The 24,579-nt window shown below is 36.1% G+C and overlaps 1 protein-coding gene across 9 annotated transcripts in view; it reads left to right on the top strand.

The window, feature by feature from the left end:
• LOC118446991 (uncharacterized) overlaps nucleotides 1-24,579 on the top strand; it is a 267,347-nt gene that overhangs the window by 124,512 nt on the left and 118,256 nt on the right. For all 9 annotated transcript variants that reach the window (XM_035878284.2, XM_035878280.2, XM_035878287.2 and 6 more), the window contains one exon: nucleotides 9,852-10,110. In XM_035878284.2, the coding sequence (XP_035734177.2) occupies nucleotides 9,852-10,110 (259 nt within the window). The remainder of the gene's footprint in view (nucleotides 1-9,851; nucleotides 10,111-24,579) is intronic.

Raw genomic sequence — 24,579 nt, 5'->3', positions numbered from 1 at the left:
GTTCTCTCGTATCTCCCACCCACCAACGTCGCGTTCGTAATCTATAGTTTCCAAGAAGAGTAACGATGCTCGTTGCCTCGTAATTTTCTCGTACGTCCTGTAACTTACCTCTATAGATCGTTCAGAAATCACGGTGAGATTCAAAAGCTTCCTCGAGAATACTTCTTTTTGATTTTACGCTTGCTACGAATCTCCATTTTGTTTCAAGCTGTTTCAATGTTTAACGTAAATTTATTTATTTCAAATTTACGTTTCGTCGATACAATTAATAAAATTGTTTATATGTATATTGTTGCTATTTATGGTTGGGCCAGATAACGGTCATGTAACAACATTTTCCTTTTTCTATAGAAAGAAAAAGGAAATGGTCCTAATGGGAATAGAAATAAAGAAGTACCTTATACCGGTGTATGTGATATATTTGATAAATTGCATCTTTGCAAACATGTTTTATACGGATAGTTAACATATATATATATATATAGTTAAATAAAGTTAAATGTATATGTGCATATATTTATATTTAACTATCCGTATAAATTGAATACATAGATTTCGAACGCAGAAATTTTGGATAAAGAGAAAATATGACGGATCGGTGACTGTACTGAGATTAAATGCAAATGTGTGAATACATTTAAATTACATATAATAATGTTAAAATCACTGTGGTCGAATGTTGCCGAACAATCGGAATGAAGACTGAATTGAAATGTGTGAATTAGCCTTTTTTTAATTTGCAATCTTTTGTCAAATGAACAAAAGAGATTTTCGATCGTTCCGTCTGTTGTCCGATCACAACTACGAATCGTTATGTTGTCAGCAATGAAGGTAGATTTTTACGATGGTTGGATTCATCTTTTTCTGGACGGCAGAATCTTAGATCCACTAATCCCAATAAAAAGGTTCCTGCAAATTAATAAGAGAACGCAGTTTGTTTAGATACTCGAATATAAACTATATAAAATACTACGTATATATACAAATACTATATAAAAAACTTCGTAAATTTAAATACTTATAACAATGTATTTGTCTGACAATTGTTGAGTGATACAATTGTTGTTTGATAAACATGCACTGTTATTTATAAGTTTCAGAGGCTATTTCTAAGTTACAGGTACGATCAGTGTTGCGATAAGACTCGAATATCTTAAGAAATTGTTTGAAATTGAATGTATTATATAAGCGCTTTTGATGAATTATCTGAGAAGACGATAATAAAATTAGAAAAGGGAAATTCTAATAAAAAACTGCATGGAAAGGGAAAGAGTGATGCTTATTAAACGTGTGCATGTCAGAATAGTTTCGTTTGAAATGTTTAAACAATTGCATGTGCATCCACTTGTCCAAAATGATCGTATTGCTTCATGAGTGACAAATCACTATTTTAAAGCTAGATTCCAAATAAATGAGTTTTTGATCATCAAGATCGGACAAAAATCGTAATCATTACATAAAATCTTTGTAAACGCATAAGAAGAAAGCTCCTTTAAGAACATTTTTCCGATACTGTTTAATCGTAGTGTGAGCGGCTTCTCTCCGCCATGATCGTTTGTTATAGCTTTACTTCGTATCATAAAAATGTATGTAATTATCTGTCCATTCGTCAGTCCAGTTATTGAGAAAGAAAGGAACATTTGAAAACCATTTTCGATCATATTTTATATATTGATCTCATAAAATTTTATCCAGCCCTATCGTTGAAAGGATATTCTCGTACCTAACGTTACAAACTTAACGAATACTTACTATCGTTTTGTACCGTAGCATTTCTCGAAATACGTTTTGTCGAAAAGACGAATAGAGAACGTAAGTAACAAGGTCTGCTCACTCTCATTCTTCAATGGTGAAGGACGTATGTATGTATGTATGTAACTACAAGGTTGAAACGAAATTGAGAAGTAAGTTTGCGAGGTATAGGAAGTTCCAAATAGGGCGAGGGAGAAAGAGATGCAGAGACGTTGGAAAAGCAAGAAGAAAAATATATCGAAACGTATTTACGTTATCGCACGAGGTCACCCGAACTTAGGCCCTCGAAAATAGAAACGTTATCGAAAAAAGAAAGGTAATAGGTCGAGCCTAGTAATGGTTAGTACGCTCTCGTACGTCTTAGAAAACTGTTCTTCTCGTTTTACTCTCACTCTCTTTCTCTTTCCTTTTTTCCCTTTCCTTTCTTCTCTCTTTCTCTCTCTCCCTCTCTCTCTTTTTCTCTTTTTTATGCTGTCCTCCTTCCTCTCTTTTCCTTCCCCTTCTGACGACACTTCGCGTAATTACGTCAGAAATGAAAGAAAAGCGCTCGAGGGGGAAAGCGTTTCCATAAAAGGCGACCCGTTTTATTATATGCAGCCTGGGCGTTATTTCGATGGAGGACGGACAACTTTTTACCTAGAAGGATGAAAAAAAGAAATAAGGACGACTGTATTTTCTTTCTTACACTTCTTTTCTCTTCGCTCTTTCATTCTTCCTTTTATTTTGTTTTCCTTTTCTTTCTTTTTATTTTATTTTTTTTTATTTCTTTCCTTCCTTTTTTCTTTTCTCCTTTTTTTTTTTTCTTCTTTGCGACTACGACGATGATGGTATAGCGTTGACATTTTGAATGCGTTTTCGAGGCTCGACCACAGGAGACGACGAAAGATCGTTGGCTGTTGCCACTTGAAAAATGATATACATATATTCATTCGAGTCGACTTCAATTTCCGCTTTCATAATTATTATCGATTTTCACGGAATTATACGAAAATAGAAACGTTCTTTAATTAAACTAACCTTGAAAAGAAAATGAATCTTTTGATCCAATATAGATTATGTAGAAAATAAATCGCATAAATCTTTAAACTTTTCTATTTTATTAATCGTCCTTTATCATTGATTCCATTGTAAAGTTGAACGGGAGGAGACTGGTGGTTTATAATTAATAGGTACTTACCATTGCTTTACGTATTATACGATTACGATACATTTGTATTTATATGTGTGTATGTGTTGTATTCAGGTTTGTATTCGAAGTTTCTTGTGGTCGGCCGCGTGATTTTAACAACTATCGTGGAAATTGGCCGAGCGAACTTTCTGTATAATCCGATTCGATGTGAATACTTACGGGACGAATACTTTCGAATCAGTACGGTATTATTATTTTGAATACAACGCAACGTTAGTTAGACCAAAAAAAAAAACAATGCGGTGTTTCGAGTATACCTAACTTTAAAACGAAGCGCTTTAAAAGTTATCCGGTATCGTGCCTGACAAAGGTTTTTACAAAAGTATCTAATAGAAATGAATGTATTGTCGTAGAAGTACATATGTACCATGACTTGCTCTCGTAAATATTATGTTCGAATTCTAAATTCATTCTTTAGTGATCTAAACTCTACCTGTTTCCGACAAAGGGAAAATTTACTGGACCGTTCACCGTTCATGCTGATTTTGCTCGTTAACGAAGCCGAACCGACTCTCAGTTTAGTCTTTTTGCATAATTTGTGGAAGAGAGTGAGAAGAGACATAGTGAAAGAGAAAGAGAGAGAGAGAGAGAGAGAGAGAGAGCGAGAGAGATAGATAGATAGAGAGAGAGAGAGAGAGACAGAGAGAGAGAGAGAGAGAGAGCGAGAGAGATAGATAGATAGAGAGAGAGAGAGAGAGACAGAGAGAGAGAGAGAGAGAGAGAGAGAGAGAAAGAGAGAGAGAGAGACATACTGAGCACCGGCAGTCTCGTTCTCATTTATACATACATGTAATGTATTAATACTTAAATTTGGTCAGTAACATAGAGACTCATACGTGATCACGTTCTCCTATCACTTTGCAATTATAATTTGCGTGAAATGGAATTAGTTGTATAAACAACAGCCATAATTCTTGTTTCTCGTTCGTATTTTAAGCGCGCACGCGCGTGTCCATGAGAAAGATCGAGATTTGCACACGGAGATAATGCGATTATTTAGTTCGTCTCTGGTAATATACATGTCTCTCGCGGTTAATTAAAGACGATATTCTAATTCGCAGATTGAGCTTGTAATCGTCGAACAGAAATAAAAAAAATATTAATGTGAATGTCGTATATTTGCGTATTGATTCGATGATGAACGTATTTAGTCGACGACGATTAGTCGATTAATCGTCAGAGATAATAAATGCGAGCGAAATCGAAAGAGAGTGGTGGAAGAAGGATCGGAGAAGGTAAAGAAACGAAGAGAGAATCGTTTCTTTCTCATCGTTTCAATGCGGGCATCGGATAAAATGGGAGACAGTGTCGTAATTACGCGTTTCCCATGGGGTTTCCAAGCTCGCTCGCTAGTTTCGGAGGGTGAACGTAGCTTGAACGAGGGTGTGCACGATTCCGAGTCAAATTTTTAATCGATTCCGAACAATCTTCCCTCTCGTACGAATCCAACCTGTCCAGTGCTTTCTGTTTTTTCCTATTTTTTCTCTCTCTCCCTCTCTCTCTCTCTCTCTCTCTTTCTCTCTCTCTCTTTCTCTACTTCTCTCTGTCTTCATAAAAAGCAGCTTCATATTTATTGATTATTGCGTTTGAGAAATATTGAGCTACTAAGGATTTCTACCCAAACTAAAAATATCGATATTATGCAGATATTTTTCGATTGTACCTTCCGTTATAGAAACTGAAATATGAAAATACCGATATGACGTCACATCGGTTTTTTCTAATTTATTATGATTTATAAACATTATATAAGTAACGATTTAATATCGTCATTATTTTATATACCGTCGATCTTAGCGAAATTATATCGAAACTAATATATTATCGATATCACTATAATATCTAAATAAAAGTAATTAACAGCATCTTTTTGTTAAGATGTATAATTTAATTACGAATGAAAAAAAGTATGATGTTATAATTGTCAGAAAGTTATAATTTTGTTCTTGAATTATTAGTATACTATTATTATATTAGTATACTATTATTATTATTAGTATACTATTATTATTATTAGTATACTATTTGTTAGAGCATACTTCTAATGATTAATATAGGAGACCCAAATGTTTTATGCTATTATAATATTATCTTCTTTGAGAAGTCGTTAAATTGTATTTACCGAATACTTTCTACAAAATTTCTCATTTTATGATCAAAAAATTCAAGGTTTTTTCTAATCCATCACTCAATGACAGATTTTATTATCATAAAATATTTGATTACTAAGAACTCCCATTTGCCATTGTCAATAGGGGTTGTTCTTGACTCTCAGTCTGCCGTAAATGTGATCTAAAAAAAAATTTTCCAAAATTGTATTTGCTAGTTAAAATTGTTTTAAAAATGCCACTAAGACGAATTAGTTTCAAAAGATTAGTTTCTCATTTTTTAAATACGTATTATTACTATTAAAATATAATTTATCTATTTATATCTTTAACGATATATTAATTTATCGTTATTATTTAATTAATACTTAAATTTAATATATTTAAAGTTAATATTAACAAAATTGTAAATTTATAAGTTGATTGCTGTTAAATATATTTTTATTGTTTTTAATTATCCAGAAAGGAAAACATGTTTTAATTTCAACCTACCATGTCTACGATAAAAGACCGAAAAAATACACGTATTTATTTTAATTTTTGTTAATATATCGGTTTCTGTAATAATACTTGACGAAATAACGATATTCAGAAAGTATTAATTTTAAGTTACTAGACAAAGTATCGATACTCAAAAATACCGGCATTAATGCTAGCTACATATACATTCTATCTTGAATTTGCTCGCCGTTTTCATTTTCAATAAGCAAAGAGTACGTTTTTGAACGTGTCAAAAAAATTTGCAAGGAAGGAAGAAGAAAAAGACAAAAGTGTGTGTTGCGGATATGCATGTAATACATACATACATAGAACGCATACCTAGACACATGCACACACACATATATATATATAAGCGGACTAATGCGAACAATGGTATCCAGGTATCCTGTAAACAATGCATTCGGCACGATTCGAAAAGCAGCGTTCGCCTGTGCTTTTGAACAAATCTACAGTCCGCTTTTGCAACAATAATTCATCAGTCGACATTCGCACGAGGACGACGGTTTTTTCTTGATGGCTGCACGTATACTCTCACACACGTTTTATAGGCTTTGCAAAAGTTCCATCATTGTGATACGATTGCACAGTCATCATTTTTCTGTTTCCATCAACGGTATTTGTCTTTTTCCTTCGTTCTCGCATTCCATGATTGCCTTATATTTCTCCAGATCCATATCTTTCTCTTATCATTATTATCGTACAATACGATTGTAGCCATCTATCGTACTTTATCGTCTTTTTGAAATGGAATTTATTTTATGTATGGTTTTACTTTTGAAATAAAACGAAATAAATGCGATAGAAAATGCAGCATCTTTCAGTTTTCGTGATCTCTATTGAGCTTGTTTGTTTAATTAAAAGCGGAGAAAAGAATTGAGGAAAGAATACATCTTGATTGCATCAACTTCATTATGCGGTCGAGCGAGCTCGTTTCCCTTACACGTTTCTTCTTTCTAGCTAGTGGAGATAGCACGCGTAATATGGTAAACCGTGGACTTTCTGCGTTTTACTGGTTACATACGTACGTCGGTATATAAGTATATAAGGTCTCGTGTACGATCGTTGGATAAGGTAGAGAAGGTAGATGTTTTCATAATAAAAGTTTGAACGAGAAAAGAATTTTGAACAGAGTTTCGCGTTGGTTAATGTGAACCGTTGTTAAAGCAAATATTAGAGAAAAAAAAAGAAAATATATATATATATATATATATATATATATATATGTAATAAAAAAAAGTACATTAGAAAAGAGAGATGAAAACATGATCATGGATGTTGACCGACGGAAAAGGAAGTATGCGTACCGCCCGGAGAGCCCGTAAAAGGCACGAAAGGCAGACAGGATGTACGGATGATATTTGCAAGAGCAACTAGCGTAATGCCCAGTGACGAGCAACTGTTGAGTATGCGTCAAATACCTATACAAAGAGAACTGAGCAACGGCAAAATCCCTTTGCGCGTTCTACCACCCGTCATTCTTTATATTCTCTTTTTTCTCTTTCTATTCTTCCCTTTAACAACATCGTTCTACTATCTCCTTCTAAACATTTTCATATCCTCGACGCTTATCATTCATGTTTTTGTAGGAATAAAACTGTGCGCCTCTTTTTCTTCATTTTATCGATTTTTCCGTATAAATGATCAATCTTAGAAAATTATTTTGCTCTTTTCGGAACGAAATTTGAAATATTTGTTTTTTTGTTTTAATTGTCGATAATTTAATTTCGCATGTTAGTCTTTTAATTATTAATAATAGATACCTCGATCCTAAAAGCATTTTACGAACTAAGGAAGAGGATTTCGTCGAGGAACTCGATGCCGAAACTAGGACGATTGAGACAAATTTCTTCTTCAAGGAAAAATCGTTCTGTTTATTGGAAATTTCAAATTGAAGGATGCTAATTAATATCATGGATACTCGCTACAGGAAATTGGAGTAATATTTAACGTTCGTTGGTCCCTTTTTTACGTTTGTATATATATCTTTGTTTCGAGGAAAGACGTTTTTCTTTCATAATCGTGCTTTTTTTATCCGTTCAGAGGCAGAGAGGTATATAAGGATCTTGATGAACAGGAATTCTTTGAAATTTGTGGCAAAAAGTTATGTTAAGTTGGAGTTCGTAAGTTTCTCACATTTATCAATTCCTTTTGGATTGATTCACATTTTTAAGCCGCGAGGTTTTATCTTATTGACAACCAAGGATTTTCGTTCTTGATCAGGCTTTTTGCAATGCGCTTCAAGGATGTAACGCGGCACAATGTAAGTAGGTACTATCGCGACTTCTGAGAAATTCCTATTCGTCCTTTGTCGCGGTCAAATTAAAAATTCGAGAAGAATAAACGAATGCTTGATTTTGCTTCTTAAGAGACATCATAAAACTTGAACAAAAACTTTTCGTGAAACAAAACGTGGATACATTCGGAATAGTAATACGAGTAGATGTAGTACCAGAAATAGTAGTAGTAGTAGTAGTAGAAGTAGCGGTAATAGTAGTAGTAGTAGTAGTAGAAGAAGAAGCAGTAGTAATAGTAGCAGTAATAGTAGGCTCCTTATACTTATTTCGGATGTTGTATTCTAAACGAAAGAGAAGACGAAGAGACGGAGATCTTTTTGCGAGACTGTCTGAAGATTCTGAAAATGGTACTCTCTTGGCATGGCCCGGACAAAGTGGTCGAGTCCACAATTATATAGGACAATACCGCGAAATGGTAGCGCAACAAAAGAAGGAAAAAGAGGGTAGGGTTTACCCATGCGCTCGACCGTCGACTGGTAAGAGGAAGAGTACAGAAACACGGGCCATTGTTTCCGGTAGCAGGTGTTATTTCGTGAATGGTACTGTTATCGTGCATTCTCTCGTAGAGTTGTGCGTTGCGCGCAAAAAGAAAGAGAGAAAGAGACAAGGAAATAGAGAAAGAGAGAAAGAGAGAGAGAGAGAGAGAGAGAGAGAGAAAGAGGGAGAGAAAGAGAAAGAGAGAGAGAGAGAGAGAAAGAGGGAGAGAAAGAGAGAGAGAGAGAGAGAAGGAGAGAGAGGATGCGGAGGGCAGTATACGTGGTTTATTCAGAGGTGGTCATGCGCCATGTTCAAAGAGCCATTACGAAAATGACCATTAAAATAAATTACTCTCATCGTGGCGCAGGACTCTCGGCTCGTAGCTAGATGTCCTTCCGTTCCCTTCCGTTCTCTTCCGCTACGATGCAGTCTGCGAATACGTGACGCGGAAATAGTCGGTCGTACGAATCAATTTACGTAAATAATGGAGAGCACGGATGCGCTTTGGTTTTCGAAAACTCAATGTCCGGTTCTAAGTGCCAGAATCATTAAAATATTCCATGCTTGGATGAATCGGTATCTTTCGTTTTTCTTTATCACTATTTATGCATTTACACGCATGAGATATTCCTTCACTATTTTCATTAATGTGCTCTTTCATACTTGAAATATATAGAATTTATTGAATTTAGCGATCTCCAACCTTGAAAATACGATTTTTCCCGATCATACATAAAAGATATTTATCATTTCTCTCAAAAATCTATTAATTTCTATACGATAAACATTAAACGGTGACTTTATGAGTTTTTGTAAACGATGACTTTTTGACGTATCGAATTTAATTGAGTAGCATGATAAAGAAATTTATTATTAACACCTACCAGAAACAAGACTCATTCTTTCTCTTTCTATCAAAAGAATTGACTCGTAAAAGCGATAAATTCTATTTTTCTGAAATGAGTCTTCTCTTTTATAATAAAGAGAACGGAAGAAAGAATCTACTTAGGAAAGTCAGGCAAACGCAGCGCTTGTCAGCGGGATAAAAGTGCCGGTACATCGGAATCCTTTTTCCTCCCGATTCAGCAAATATTGACGTTCGTGAATTGAAATTTGCATGGACAGCGAAATTGGCAAAATATTTCCGCTCGTAAAGGAACGTTCGAGGGTGAATATGCCGGGAAATGGGAAAGGGCCGGGGAAGGAGCGACGGTCGAAAAGGGGAGCGATACCGCTCTCTCCCCTGTTCTCTCTCTCTCTCTCTCTCTCTCTCTATCTCTCTCTTATTTTCCCCCTTTCCCTTACCCGGGGGAATAGCACTGACCGAGGAAAAAGCGCGCTCCTAAATTTAATATGACGCGTCTTTGGATCGATTTCGACGGGCGTTTTCCTTCCTTCTTTCTTCTTCTTTCTTTTCTTTGCGTCCCTCGAGTCGAAGTTTATCGAAAAGCAAAAAAAAGAAAGGAAGAGAGAAGACAGTGTTCGGTGGGGAAGATTGAAGTGACGGAGAGGTTTGTATGTGTGTTTCAGGGTCCGGTCGGGGAGGTGGGCGGCGTTAGGCTGCCACTGCAATCCTTACATGGATACGGTTCCGTGTTCATGTACTCGGCGTTAACGAGTCCAGGCGGTGGTAGCGGCCAGGCTGGAGGAGGTGGAGGCGAAGTCACCCTCCGCCTCCGCGAACCGGAGGACATACCAGAGGAAGTGCTCGCTCGTCTCGAGGATACCGCCACCCTCTCCATCTCCCTTCAAGGCGACGCAGTCCTGAGGCTAGGGGCGGCTGCCGCAGGTGAGAGTCTCTCTCTCTTCGAAAAATTCGAGAAGCTCGAAAGTAACCGACTATTACTACCGAGTATCGGAGTATCAGAGCCGGGGAGCCATAATAAATAATTGGCTTATATTCGCTTCATAAATCCGAGTGCTTCCCGGCCGCTTCCCGCTTAAAATGTACCCCTTGAATTTATTATAATGAGGACCTTCCCCTCGTATTTTTAGGATCCCCATTAATTTTCTCGCTTTCGAAGCGTACGTATTCGCGACCAAGCTACCTAGCTGCACGATAGAACTACCTTGTTCGTTCGCGTATGGCGTCGAACAGATTAGTCGCGATTCTATGGCGCATGCGCGCGCCGACTAATACGGAATTATTTCGATGGCTCCTCTCGCGCTAATCCGTGCTTTTGTAACGACCCGACTAAAAAACCTTTAGCCGTTCGACAATTTTCCTTGGACTTTATGACGACAACGCACTTTTTTTAAGCTCGCCTAAATTTATCGTTCTGTTTTCGAACATTCTTAACTCTATTAGTGCACTTGCCGGCAACACTTTTTAAAGAATCTTCGAATGTTCCGTTTACCGTCGTTTTTAGATCCGAATCGATGGAAAATATAGGATCGAATAGCTATATTCGTGTCGAAGAGATAAAGAAGAAGAACCACGCGAAAGAAAAGATCGCCGTTACGAAAAGGTTAAAAGTGTGAGCGGACGCGGTCGGATGTCGAGGTCTCGGTAAGGAATCCTCCCTCGTGGAAGAAATCCGAGGACGATCGAGCGTTAACTTCCGGACGATTTGTCAGAGTCAAACTAGTGCCGACCTGATTCTAGTATTTGCCACGATAAATCCCGGATTTTCATAACTTTCTCTCAGGCATCTCCTGTCCTCTGTCTATCTCTCTCGTTCTTTCTTCCTTCCTTCCTTCCTTCCTTTCTTCTTTCCTCCCTTTCTTTCTTTCTTTCTTTCTTTCTGTTTTGCTACCCCTCACATCGGCATCGCCAAGGGCAAGTTTTCAAGAGCCTCTTTCTATTGGCCTCGCATCGTGTATCCTTTAAAAGTCTCGATGGGATCCCGGAAAAATATCTTTTCCATCCTTTTTCCTCCCTCTATCTCTTTCTTACTCCTTCTTCTTTTCGTCTTTAGTTTTGTTCCTCCTTCTTTCGACTCAATGACGCTCTTGCGACCGCTTTCAGTGAATTTCATGCCAAAAGAGATTTACCGAAGTTGCAGCTTGTTACAAAGTCTTTGGACTTTAGCCACGAAAGGAAGCTCTGTCTGGGAATCGCGTTTCCTCTGAATGGGGTTCGGTGAAACCCGATGATTACAAAAATCGATTGAGATGATTTCTTGTCCGACACCAAACGTTCGTATCGAGTTTAAGCTCGTACGCGTATGAATCAGAATTGGATCCATTTTCAGATTTGCGATTTTTGAGAAACAAGAAATGTTTCCGTTCTCGGAATTGGTAGGATTGTCTGGGTTCACATAGAAACGAAGATATTTGAAAATTTTCGATATTGGGAGATATCAAAATGTGTGTAACAAAGACATGGTAATATCATAAACCGAAAAAAAATGGAACTAGACGCAATAAAGGTGCCGCGTGAAATATCTACCGCGAAAAGAAATAAGTTTGAAATATGCCAGTGTTTTATTTTCCACGTGCGAATACCTGCCCTCCGTAGGATGGAATACGATGAGACCGAAACAACGTCGAGTTCGAGGAACGAGCGAACATACCGGTGTATATTTTGCGTTTAAAAAAAATGCTTGCGGTTTGGATATACACATGGATCGTGGCTTGAACGGTGCGAGTACGCGAACAATTTTGTGCTAGCACCAGGGCATAAATATAGAAGCAGGACGAAGAAAGTGTCCGCATGTTTTCCTCTATCGGATTTTATTTTTTTTTTCTTTTCTTTTTTTCGGAGCGAACCAGGTGAGAGTGAGAAAGAAATAAATAGAAAAGGAAAAGGGAAATGAAGAGAGACAGAGAAACGAGGAGGGGTATGTACATTCGAAACTTATGTAGAAAACTTTGCGGAGAGAGCAATTCTCGTTATAACTTCGAAACTGGAAACTTAAACTGCCGCGAGTCCAACCATGGGGAGGGGGTGAAAGTTTTGGTCGTTTTCCTACGCGGGACAATCGTTTGCCCTTTTCGTAGCTTCGTTTTCTCTCTCTCTCTCTCTCTCTCTCTCTCTTTCTCTATCTATCTATCTATCTATCTATCTACTATCTATCTATCTATCTATCTATCTATCTATCTCTCTCTCTGTCTCATTCTCTTTAGTTACGTTCTCCATCTTTAGTTACGCCTTTTACAAAAGACCGTTCTTTTTTTACCGACCCTTCGGATCGGATCTAACTAACCTCGTTTTTCGTCTTTCTTGTTCCTTGCCGTAAAATAATTCGAACTTCGACTCGTAAATCCGTAAAGAATGACGGTGCAATAATCGAGCTGAACTTGTTACACCCTTCGTTACTACTTACTTAGTGACCGTACTTTAAGAAACTTCGTTAGGGGATGCATCGAACAGAGAATTCGACCAAATTCGATTTGATAGCGCAGAAAAATTAAACTTATTTTTCCTTCTTCATTGTATTAGGACATTACTAAAGAGTACGGAAATTTATCGATGTACAATGTGGTTTTGCGAATTTTTATTTTCATAGATTTTCGTGATTTTTTAACGAAAGTTCAAGAACGAGAAGGAGAGAGAGAGAGAGAGAGAGAGAGAGAGAGAGAGAGAGAGACATAGCGATTATAATCCTAGCTCGATTGCGTCTCATTTTGTAAAGGCCGTTCTCTAACAAGCACGGTTCAACGATAGTTCCCGGGACATTAGGGCCATTATCCTAGTGTCACGTACTTAAGAATAGGTTGTAGGACACGTAGAAACGGCTACCTGTGCGCAAGTCGAACACGAAGTCCCAGCATCGATGTTATTACTACCACTACTACCACCATCGCCACTACTATCATCACAAGCGTCGTTTTCATCGTCAGTTTCCACTCTTCGTAAAAGAGAAGGCGGTGAAGTTCGATGTTCAGAATGTGCATCGCTAGCCGAGAACCTCGCGGAGAAGCTATGGATGAATCTCCGTGCTATCAAGGGAAACAAGAGAGAGAGAGAGAGAGAAGGAGAGAGAGAGAGAAAAGGAGAGAGAGAGAAGGAGAGAGAGAGAGAAAAGGAGAGAGAGAGAGAGAGAGAGACGCAAAACGCGAAGCTTAAACCCCAACGACTATGTGCGCGCACGAACTCGCTCTCGTTCTTCGTTAAAGCCGTTTACGTTTTACGCGCGGTCGAGCCACTAATTTCCCTCCTTCACCTTCAACTTTCTTGCCTTCGTTCTGCTCGAGAGGAAAATACAAATTTACGATCTTCCCTACCTAGTATCTCCTCTTATTTTATTTCTATCTCTATTACGGAAGATTAGAAAGTTGATTCTTATCATCGGCATTTTGTACCGAATAAATGCTAAACGTTATTTCGAATTAATTATGTATTTATACGAATATTCGAGGAATTTATGTTGGAACATATCTTGGAACTTTATATTACTATTTAACGAATGTAGCTTCAATAGTTCAATTCAATAATTCGTATGATCCAAATTATTCATAATTCGTACAATTCAAATTCGAAAAGAATATCATTTGTCGATATCAAAGAAACATCCTGTATAACGAGAACAGATTTCTTAATATCGTTCATGTGATCTCGAACGAATTACTTGGAAGAAATCGTACTGGAAACGTAATCCACGTTCCTCTTGTGGTAGATCGAAAGTAATAAAGGGATCCGACAAAGGGTGCAATTTAACGGGAGTTCTCGCGTCTAGTCCACGTTCGGGTGCGTTCCCTGAAGAGAGATAAAGGCAGCGAATAAGTGACCCGTGTATCCAACGCGACGGCGTCCTTTTACCGTCGATCCTGACGCTCGTTCGACGGGGTCAACTGAAAAAGATCAAAGACCAAGGAACGCACACCCGTTCGTTTCCCACTGACGCCTTAAACGTGTCTCTACGACCGCACCGATGCATTTTGCATCGACTTTGTAATTGTAAATCGTTCCTTGTACCGTACTTCGTCTCGAATATCCAATCCGTCGAAGAAGTAATAAGGTACCGAAAACGATTTTCGATCGCGATCACGCTTTTTCTCCTTCTTCGTCTTCCTCCTTCCCTCTTTCTCATCCTCCTCCTTTTCCTTCTTCTTCCTCTTCCTCTTCCCCGCTTTCTCATCCTCCTTCTTCCTTTTCCTCCTTCCCTCTTTATCATTCTACTTCTTTTCCTCCTCTATTTCCTCGTCTCTCAGATCTTCGAATTTTATTTTCCTACGCGAAACACTTTTCCACCTTCGTAGAAATTTAAGAGAAACGATAGAACCTTTTTTTAGGACAAATCTTTTACTGTCAATGTGTTTATCGAAGATGTATATATTTATCTGATAGGTAGACATATATTGTGAGATTCTTTCGAATTTTTTTTTATTGTGGTTTTAGCCGAATTTTCCATTATTAATTCTCTAAAATTAATCCAAGAATAACGAGCAGCATTCCCGATGAAAAGGATCATGTTGTTAAGCTTCCGTTCGTTTTCTCCCCAAGTCCGGCTTTCCCCTATGCATCATTCATGCACGGTAATTCGTTCAAAAGAACGAAGTAACAATACGCGCGATGAAATACATCGTGTTCGTAATGTCGTCTTTGGCGTTGTTGTAGGATGTGAAACAATAATGTAATGACGACCCGGAAACCCTATTTTAATGATCTCGCGCGTCACTGAAGAACGTTGTTTTCAGTAATCTCGTTAACTCTACGTCAAGTTTCGTTGTCGTTTAATAATCAATTTATTTTCGTTCTATCTTACTCGTTTGCTCATCGTAGAATGTGATACTCCTTTGCAAATTTTTTTATAAGTTCTTTCTTTGTTTCTCTATTTCTTTATTCACAAATACATATCTGCTTATACTTTTATTTTGATTCGAGAGTATTGATAAACGTAATAAAAATGAAATTCTCGTCCATCGAAAGGACGTCCGAAGCGATTTCTTCCGGAGGATGAGCGCATACGCGTGTGCAAACGCTTCTAACGAGACCTTAGCGTTTCGTATAACGACATTGGGGCTCTCGCATCCATATTTACCGTTGGTGAGTTCCCGTGGGACCTGTACGGGACTGGTTATAACCTGCGCTATGGTCGCACAACCGATAGTACAGGTATATATATATATATATATATATATATATATATATATATACGTATATGTACGCACACATACACACGCGCGCGCGCACTTACCCACACACACACACACACACACACACACACACACACGTCTATATGTATATATGTTTAGGTGTCTATAGTATATATAGATAGTCCCGATTCGTCCAGACTACATTTACTAGCATGATATCGAGTCGCGTTGCCGGTCATAGAGGCTATAATATAACAGCTACCATAGGGGGCTACTGTCTCCGCTTTCCTGCCAGTGGGCTACCGGCTAAAACAGGAGAGGTGTGTTCGGTACATATTTACTTCGGGCTTACCGCGATATTGCCGTACAACCGAGGATACGGATATTCGTTGGTCTCTTTGTCCTTTCTCTTCCTGTCTCCTATCACCCTCTCTCTCTTTCTCTCTCTCTCTCTCTCTCTCTCTCTCTCTCTCTCTCTCTCACTTTCTCCATCACGAAGTATACCAAATACGTAGATACGAGAGCTTCGGGAATCGTTTCCGCTTCCTACACCGATAACGCTCTAACTTTCCTAATCGGTCTTGATTACCTCTACTTCTACATTTGAATCCTTGAGATATAGAGTACTTTTGGAAAAGAATTATATCGCTGGCATGATCGTTAAAAATGTGTATTTCGTTTTGAAACTTTTTTTTTACAAATACTTAAAATCGATAAGAAATTGCTTCTATATCGTTATTTGAAATATTCTATATGATCCATGAATCAAGAAGCGATATCTTATTATCGATTCGAGGAAACGATGTTACGTTTGACGGGTTTCTCCGAACTGGATATTAATCGTCCAAGTCAATATTGATAGGTGCGGCATCAAGAGGAAAACGATAGAATCCTATCCATTTCTGCAATCTAGATACCAAATCCTGATCGAAGCTTCCAGAAGGACTGTCACAAATCAAAGGAGGATCTAACAATTGTTGCAGACAATCAAATAGTATGAGAAGAGAAGAAGGGTGTATGCTCACTGAGAGAATTGAATTCGTGTTCGTAGGACGACAACGATTTGTCATTGATCATTGAATCGATTAGTCATTCTATCTATCGACTGTAATAACGCAAACATTCGCATTTCGGATAACATTGGTTCATAAGAGTGAAATGAAGATCGTCATGTTGATCAATCGTTAATTACAGATAATTTGTGATTTCTTTAAATCGCTGAATTGGAGAAGTTAAGAATGCATTTATTTGTTTAAGAAAAAGAAAGAGAAAGAGAAAGAGAAAGAGAAAGAGAAAGAAAGAGAGAGAGAGAGAAAGAGAGGAAGAGAGAGAACTGAAACAGCAAGATACTTACTCGTGACGTTATTTACTAGCGATACTTCAGCTATATCGTCGACGATCTAGGTCAATGTATAGTGTATAGGCGTAACTTTTCTAATAATGGTAAGTTTATAACTCGCTTTACTTAAACGTCTTTGACATGCTGGAATTGAAGAAGAGTGTTAAGCGGAATTTTCGTCACAAAATTTATCCGATGAATAAGTAGCAATAAATAAGAGTTATGAATTTGTTTATAATATATATATATATATATATATATATATATATATATATATATGTATTATACCTACATTTTAAAGAATCAACGAATCGATATGATATCGTATTGCCATTTTAACGCATAGATACTTCTATAGAAATCAAAGCGAGTACTTTTCAACCATGTGACATAAAATTACTATGGAACCTTGAATTGATGCTATAAAGCTCAAGCGTGTAATCATCAAGCGAGGAGGATGTCGTCAAGCAAGTATGGTGGTTTAAATTCGAATTAACTCGGCTTGGAGGAAAGTCGCGGCCCGTGGACAAAGCTACTCGCGGTATTAAGCCATTAGACCGTAACGAGAGTTGATTAAATGTGCTGGTCGAGGTTGCGGCCGACAGAGGCCGAACCTCCGACGAACAAAAAGAAAGGAACATGAGGAACACGAGTGGTTGGCGTTGCTGTTCCAGACTTTGGCCTCCAAACTCCAACAAAAAAAAAGAGAACGTAACTTTCCCAGAGGGAATGTGTTCCCCCCTCACTCCCTCCCCCCTCCTCCCTCTCTCTCTCTCTCTCACTCACTATAACTGTCCAGAGTTTTCCTGCGTTCTGCGACATTCATGAGAACTTACAAATTCTCACTCGACGACTTCTATGTTTTAATCAAAAATTAACCATCCATCGTTTTCAAGCAACTTTTATCTCTGTCATTAAATACTTATTTTTCATTAAAGATCGCAAACATCAAACGTGAAAAAATTGGAAAACGATATTTGATTACATTTATATTTTATTTCTCGTTAACATTATTACAGAAGAGACAAAACTCGTATAATATCGCTTTGTTATTGTTCTCATTGATGATGCGGCTTTGTAATATTACTGATAATGATCGTAGTTAATCGATGACATCGTTTCGAGAATGTAAGAAACAATTGCATTAATTAACTATTCATTACGCGTTTCTGCCATGGGTAGAATACCGGCGGGACGCATCGATGGACACACAAAAGCAATGCGCGAAAAGCCCTTTGATATCTTCGCGAGGACAATTCGATGTATTTCGGAGAACGTCCGTGCATAGTCGTTTTGCTTTCGTTGTGTGCGAGGAATCGGTCGGATTAGCGAGCTATAATTTGTCATGGTATTACCAAAATGGATTAGCGTTAATAGCAGCAAGCTTGAATATTGCTTCAAGCGTAGCGATCGGAACAATACGATAGCGAATCGCTAAAATGACGAGGGAATATTGAGTATTGTGATTGTAACGATGTTCGAACTATTACACGTATCTCATTTGTATTGTATACTAAATACTAATTAAATTCGAATCGATCAGAGATAAAAAGATTTTTTTGAAGTCTTAAAGTACTTTCAATAGGGTAGAAATAAGAGCAGGTGCAACAAATGTTAGCAGATCTATACGATAAAAAATTAATAGGTTAATTTCGATGAACGAAAAACGTATAAATATTAAAATTACAGTCATGCGGGTGGATATGAAACTCATTCGTGAAATTATTTTCGAGCGCTCACGCGCAGATAGTACTTTAATTTACAATAGAAACTGACTTCGGTCAAAGGGATGCCGCCTCGCTCGCTTTCTTCTTTTCTACTGCCACATCCAGAAACTGTTCGATTTAATTAATGTTTGCTTCATAGGCAGTTTAAATCCCTCGCTGAACATCGTTCCATATAGCCTTATCTATAGTTAAGGGCGAGTTTTTCACCTCTATACGAATGAAATTACGTTCATTTGTAAACTGTGTGTGTTTTTTTTTGTTCGCGGAATCATAATGGCACAATTTTTCGCAAAAGAAAAAAGTATATTTAATTTCAACTTCTCCTTCGTGATGAAAGCCCAAGAGTTATAAATATACGATATAAAGGATAGAAAATGAAAATAAAGAATAAGAAGATTCTCTGTTTTTTAGTATTATTATTATCACCATCACAGAAATGTATATTGCGAAAACGAACATTTTCATTTCTAATAAGTATTCGTGGAGAATGTTGAGCAGAAAATCTAAATAGACTAATGGTTAGAGCAGCCGTCCGAAAAGCGGAAGAATTGGGTTTGAGTTCCGATCAAAAAGACTACTAAACAGTTTAATTTTTTTCACGAATCCTATAATTTAGTATTAGAAGTTAGATGGATACCAGAGTTCGTTTACATTCTTGAAAATGGTGCATTAATGTGAGGAAAAAATTAATTAATTAAGACGATTCATTGTGAGATGAACCGATGACGAAAGCGACATGAGTGGCGGCTTGGGGAACTAGTAGGGAAGCCTTTTAAGCGTCCAAGACATTATTCGAAATCAGAGACGACGACAGCGACGCGAACGGTGGTCGGGAGGAGTTGGCAGAAAGACACCTTAAGGCTGTTCACACCACCTTTCGCTCGAAGCATTTGTGACTTTAGCGACAGGTATGGACAAAATATGAACTACACTTCTTGCCATACGCTTATCGTATCCAATGTATAAGCTTGTGTTGGTTATATACTTCTCTTCGCGTAATCTAACAATCGGCTTAGTGTAGGTTAGAATATTAGTATTAGTAAGATAAACTAACACTTTTCAGCCTCTTATACTTATATCCTTCTTCGATGGTAGCATGTATCTCGCAGTAATCCGTGTTAGATAAGACGCAGAGTCAGTACATGTTTGTTTTACAATAAATGCATAGAATAGAGAAAATAATTAATATAATTAATAGATATAATAATTTACATTATTAATGTATATAAATATATGATAAAAGACAATATTTTGATTATTTTATTAAAAATGTCAATATACGTATGTATTATTTATTATTTTAATAACAATTAAAATGTATGAGTTTATTTCCATACTATCTATGAAATAAAACTTCTAGCGCTATTATTTGTAGTCCTATTTAAGATTATTTTATACATTATTATTACTACAACTCTAGAAAAGTATTTAAAATGTTAGACGTGAGAGAGTGTGTGTCAGTATGAGTGTAAATGAATTTGAAAGGACGAATCTGGAAAGTAAATATAGCGTGATATGAAGAAATTCCTATGATTGATTCGGATGATCTTAAAATTGATTTGGGGTGTTCTACACCTCACAGGCACAACTAGGATTAATAAAATTATTTGTTATTACATAATTTGGTCGCAAAATCCACCTTGGCTTTTCACAGTTTTTATCAGAAGTGGGATTTGTTTTACTCGGTAAAATTCTGAGTTTTTTGTTCGAGTTAACACGTGGAGAGACACGGAGATCGATGCCATTAATATGTCGGTATACTGAAGAGTATAGTAACATGCCGAGTCGTAAAGAGTAATTATACGTGCTAATTTTTTTTACGAAGTACAAATAGGCAAGGAATGCGAAAACTGTTACGTACGAGATTCTCAAGAAGATATTGCAAATGGAATGTATTCTTTTTTTGCAATAACTATGGCTGATGAAAGGTAAGGTAGAGAGAAGCGAAACTTTCACGAACTGGTACAGTATTACCGGCATTCGATGTGATGACGAGTGAATTTACAATAAACGAATGAATCAAGAAGATAGAAAAATATGGAAATTAGTAACGATATAACAGTCCATCATTATGTGCTAATAAAACTAACTAGATTAGGAAAAATATGGCTGGACAGCTTGAATAACAGCTTCGCATAGATCATACGTGGTATTAAACGAAGGAGTTATTGCGAGAGAACTTTCTAAGAAACAAAAGTGTGATGAGTATTAGGTTACAAATGCAAGATTATAGAAAATAGTCAGATCATTATTATTATTATCGAATATTTTTATGAAATGCTATTTAGATGCAATAAAGCTAAGATGGGAGACCATGAATGGATCGTTAGCGAGCTTAGTAATCTCCCTTTCAAAGATTATCTAGGACCGTTAGGCTGATATAAGAAATCTGGCGATTTACGCGGGAAGTTACTGGAAGATAACATCGGCAAATAGGCAACACGCTAGCCTTAATGCAAATCGTCAGCCATTTTTAAAACGTCATTATTGTAAACAGATAGGACATATAGCATATATTTGTTTCAGACCCAAATACATAGCGATCTACTTTAAATGTATTACTAACAGACATATTTCGCACGTGTGTACTGCACAAATAATGCAGCAACCGACAGAGAACAACACAAGGCCCACACACAAGATCGATTAGTAATGCATATCAGCGGAGATACAGAGATCAAAAATACTTTAAAGATGTTACAATTAACGAGAAACTAATAAAATATTATGTCGATTTAACCTTAGTTGTGCACATCTCAAAATAATTTTTAATTGTGCACTTGTGTTACACCTCAGACACTTTGAACAGATGTCATTTATACAGAATAAATAATTTTGACTGGAAAAAAATTCTGTATATTCTTTGAAGTCTCGGAAATAATAATCAGTAGGTTTGAAAATGCATTTCCAATAATGTTATTATAAAAAAATTCATGAATCATGCAATACACATATTATTTTAATTGAGCTCAAAGTTAATCTGGGGTATCCTATACACCAGCTGCACAACTAGTGTTAAGGAACTGTGTCATAGTATTACGCTGTGACAAGATGGGAGTTACCTAGTATGAAACAAAGCTTGGCTGCTTAGTGGAATATAGTGATGCCCGTTTGCAAACGTTGAGAATAATGACAGTTGACATAAACATTGATGATATAGGAGTGAGAATGAAGGTGCATATTATACTAAAAGGGAGTGTGTCATGGTTAGTCGGTTATCCATAAACAAAAAATCCAGAAGTGGTCATACTCAGTAGAGTAGGAGAACAATAAGTATTGGAGAAGGGAAACGACTTGCGATTAATCGTTTTATAAAATGTGAATAAAATTACACTCTAATGCTAATATTATATTAGATAATTTTCTAGAACACGTTGCAGTAACTGAGAACGCACTAAGTCAAGTAATGGTCATAAAAAGAAGTTTTTGAAAATAAAGCCCGATTATACTCAAATCTATCGTCATAATAGATAAGAAAGAATGAATAATCTTGTCTGTTTTAAGATATCGGATCAGACGATGATGAGTAAATTAAGGAATACCATTGCAAGTGAGAAAGCGTGCGTAGAATATGTATATAGTGCGAAGTGAATGATGAATTTGTATTCCTAAAAGAAGTGGACATTGAGCTCAACAGCGAGGAAATCTAAAAAATTCTTCTTGTATCAAATAATCGCGATTAAGGAAAATAGTTAATAATAAAAATCAATAATTTATTGGTTTTATCTTATTATAAGAGACAAGAATTGACAAATATAATCGATGAATTAAAATAGACTGATGATAGGAAGACAGGACATCACCATTTGCTATTATTAGTGAAAAAAAGAAGCGGAAATATATATATATATATATATATATATATATATCTTATATATATATATATATATATATATCTTATATATATATATATATATATATCTTATATATATATATATATATATATATATATCTTATATATATATATATATATATATATATATATATATATATGGATTATCGCAGTCTTTATAAAGAAAATAAAAGATAAACGTTCGTTGTCGCGTGTCGACTATCAATTAAATTTAGAAATTAAATTTAGAAAGACAAGTATGAATCTAAATTTTTAAACACAGATCTAAATTTACATAAAAATACACAAGTATAAATCTAAATTTTTAAACACAAATCTACATTTTTTGTAGCGAATATTATCAAATTGAAATTTGTGAAGACTCAAGGGAGAAAACAGCTTAACGGGCTAATTGACGGACATTATCAATTTAAACGGCTGCCTTCGACTTGTGCAATGTTCTGGCAATATTTCAGTGGTTTATTAATAAGGTATTGGGATCGATGCGATATGACAGTGTATTTAGATGATGTCATTATTCCGAGCATGACAATGATAGAAGGGTTAGTAGACCATTTACTCAAAGTGTTTAGAGAAACGAGATTAACTATTAATTTGAGGAAATGTCATTTGTTGAAGTCATGTATAGACTATCTTGGTTTCGAAGAATTACATAGAAGTATATAACCGAGTGAGCAAAAATTATAGAACGTAATCGTATTTTCAGTACTAATAAGTAGTCGTAATGTTAAAAGATTTTTAGATTTGGCAAGTTATTTTTGGAGATTCGTAAAGAATTTTGCGGTGATAGCAAAACCGTTGAACAATTTGTTTTGAAAAGATATGAAGTTTTACTGGAGCTCATCAAATCGAGACATTTAACCGAATCAAAAGGATACTAATATCGAAGTCAATTCTTACGATCTACGATTATAACACGGAAACTGAAATCCATAGAGACACGTCCGCATCAGTTTTAGGCGCAAGTGGCAAATAGTAGGCCACATAAGTATGCCAAATAAGTTATTACAGTTGTAAAACAACGTACGAGGAGACATGATATTACTTTTATATATTATAAGCTCTGGTTATAATATAATAGTATAAAATTTTTTATTTATTTAATCAAAATTAAATTCATATTTCGTACAGATTTGGAATAATTAAACAAAGCTGGAAAATAAAATGGATTAAAATCTGTGCATTGGGAGATATTGGGAGATGTTAGACTCTCGGAATTTAATTAATTAATTGAATATCATGATGTGAAAAAGAATAGATTCATAGACGCATTGAAATTCGTTTGAGAAAGGAAAAAAGCGAAGTTATGGGATTCCTTTAAAAATTAAAATTACGAGTGATCGGTTGGTAACAATGCAACGAGATCAAACCCCATTTTAAAAATTCACTATATATAATGTGCGCGTTTATAAAATAATGAAAAGTCGTTATTAACTATATGTATTAAACGATTTGCGAAAGAAAATAAAACTTATTAGAAAGTTCCTAAATATCATTTTCTCGTTTAAACCATCATCTTTAAAATGAAATTTTGTTCATCAAAATCAGTCAAGAATTACGCTTGAATACATTTTTGGTGTAAACCATTATAAAATTAGAAACGATTTAATAGCCATAAGCTCTTCGGCTTTTTATTTAAAAAAAAATGTTCAATGAAAGAAGAATCAAGGTAAAATTTTTTTCAAAATGGCCGCTGAGTATCAGAGTGAACATCTCTATTTCTAATAAATAGGTATTCGTCAAAAAGATTGACCGAAGGTTAGAAAACTTAATAAATCGAACAGCTTCCCAGAAAGTGAAAGATTCAGGTTCGAATTCCGGCCCAGACTGTCTGACGGATCGACTTTTTTCATAAATCTTACAATGTTTTCTTCAATACGCTGACGCAAGAAAAACCGATGATATTTTTTAGGACACTCTTCTTCTCTTTTAAAAGATGAAGTCTTTGTTCTCGAAAGTACGTCGACACTGGCTCTTTCATACTATTGAATTTTTCCATTGTCGCTTTGCTTGTTGTTGAAGAAGAGATTGGTAGTATAGCTCTAAACAAATTGGCCACTGAGGTGCGCTAAGAGCTCACATCCTTTATCGTCTGCCCGTTACTTCTACTACCGTCATGGCGTAGATTTGTCCACTACCTTCTATCTACATCTCTTTTCATCATCGTATACGTTATTTCAAGCATTGTCTCGACTTGAAAAGAGAGTAAAATATTTTTCAAGATTTTTTAAATTCTATTTATCTTAAATAATATTAATTGAAGTTATAACATGTTAAATTCACAAAAAGTTCGATATTTCCTTCCTTAACTCCATTCGCGATTTATTTAAATGAATAATAAAGTTTTGTACGAAGGGT

Source organism: Vespa mandarinia, chromosome 1 (assembly GCF_050613455.1).
Source record: "Vespa mandarinia isolate Hongniang chromosome 1, ASM5061345v1, whole genome shotgun sequence".
NCBI lineage: Eukaryota > Metazoa > Arthropoda > Insecta > Hymenoptera > Vespidae > Vespa > Vespa mandarinia.
Note: the sequence above shows the minus strand (reverse complement) of the source record. Positions and strands in the feature narration are given on the sequence as shown.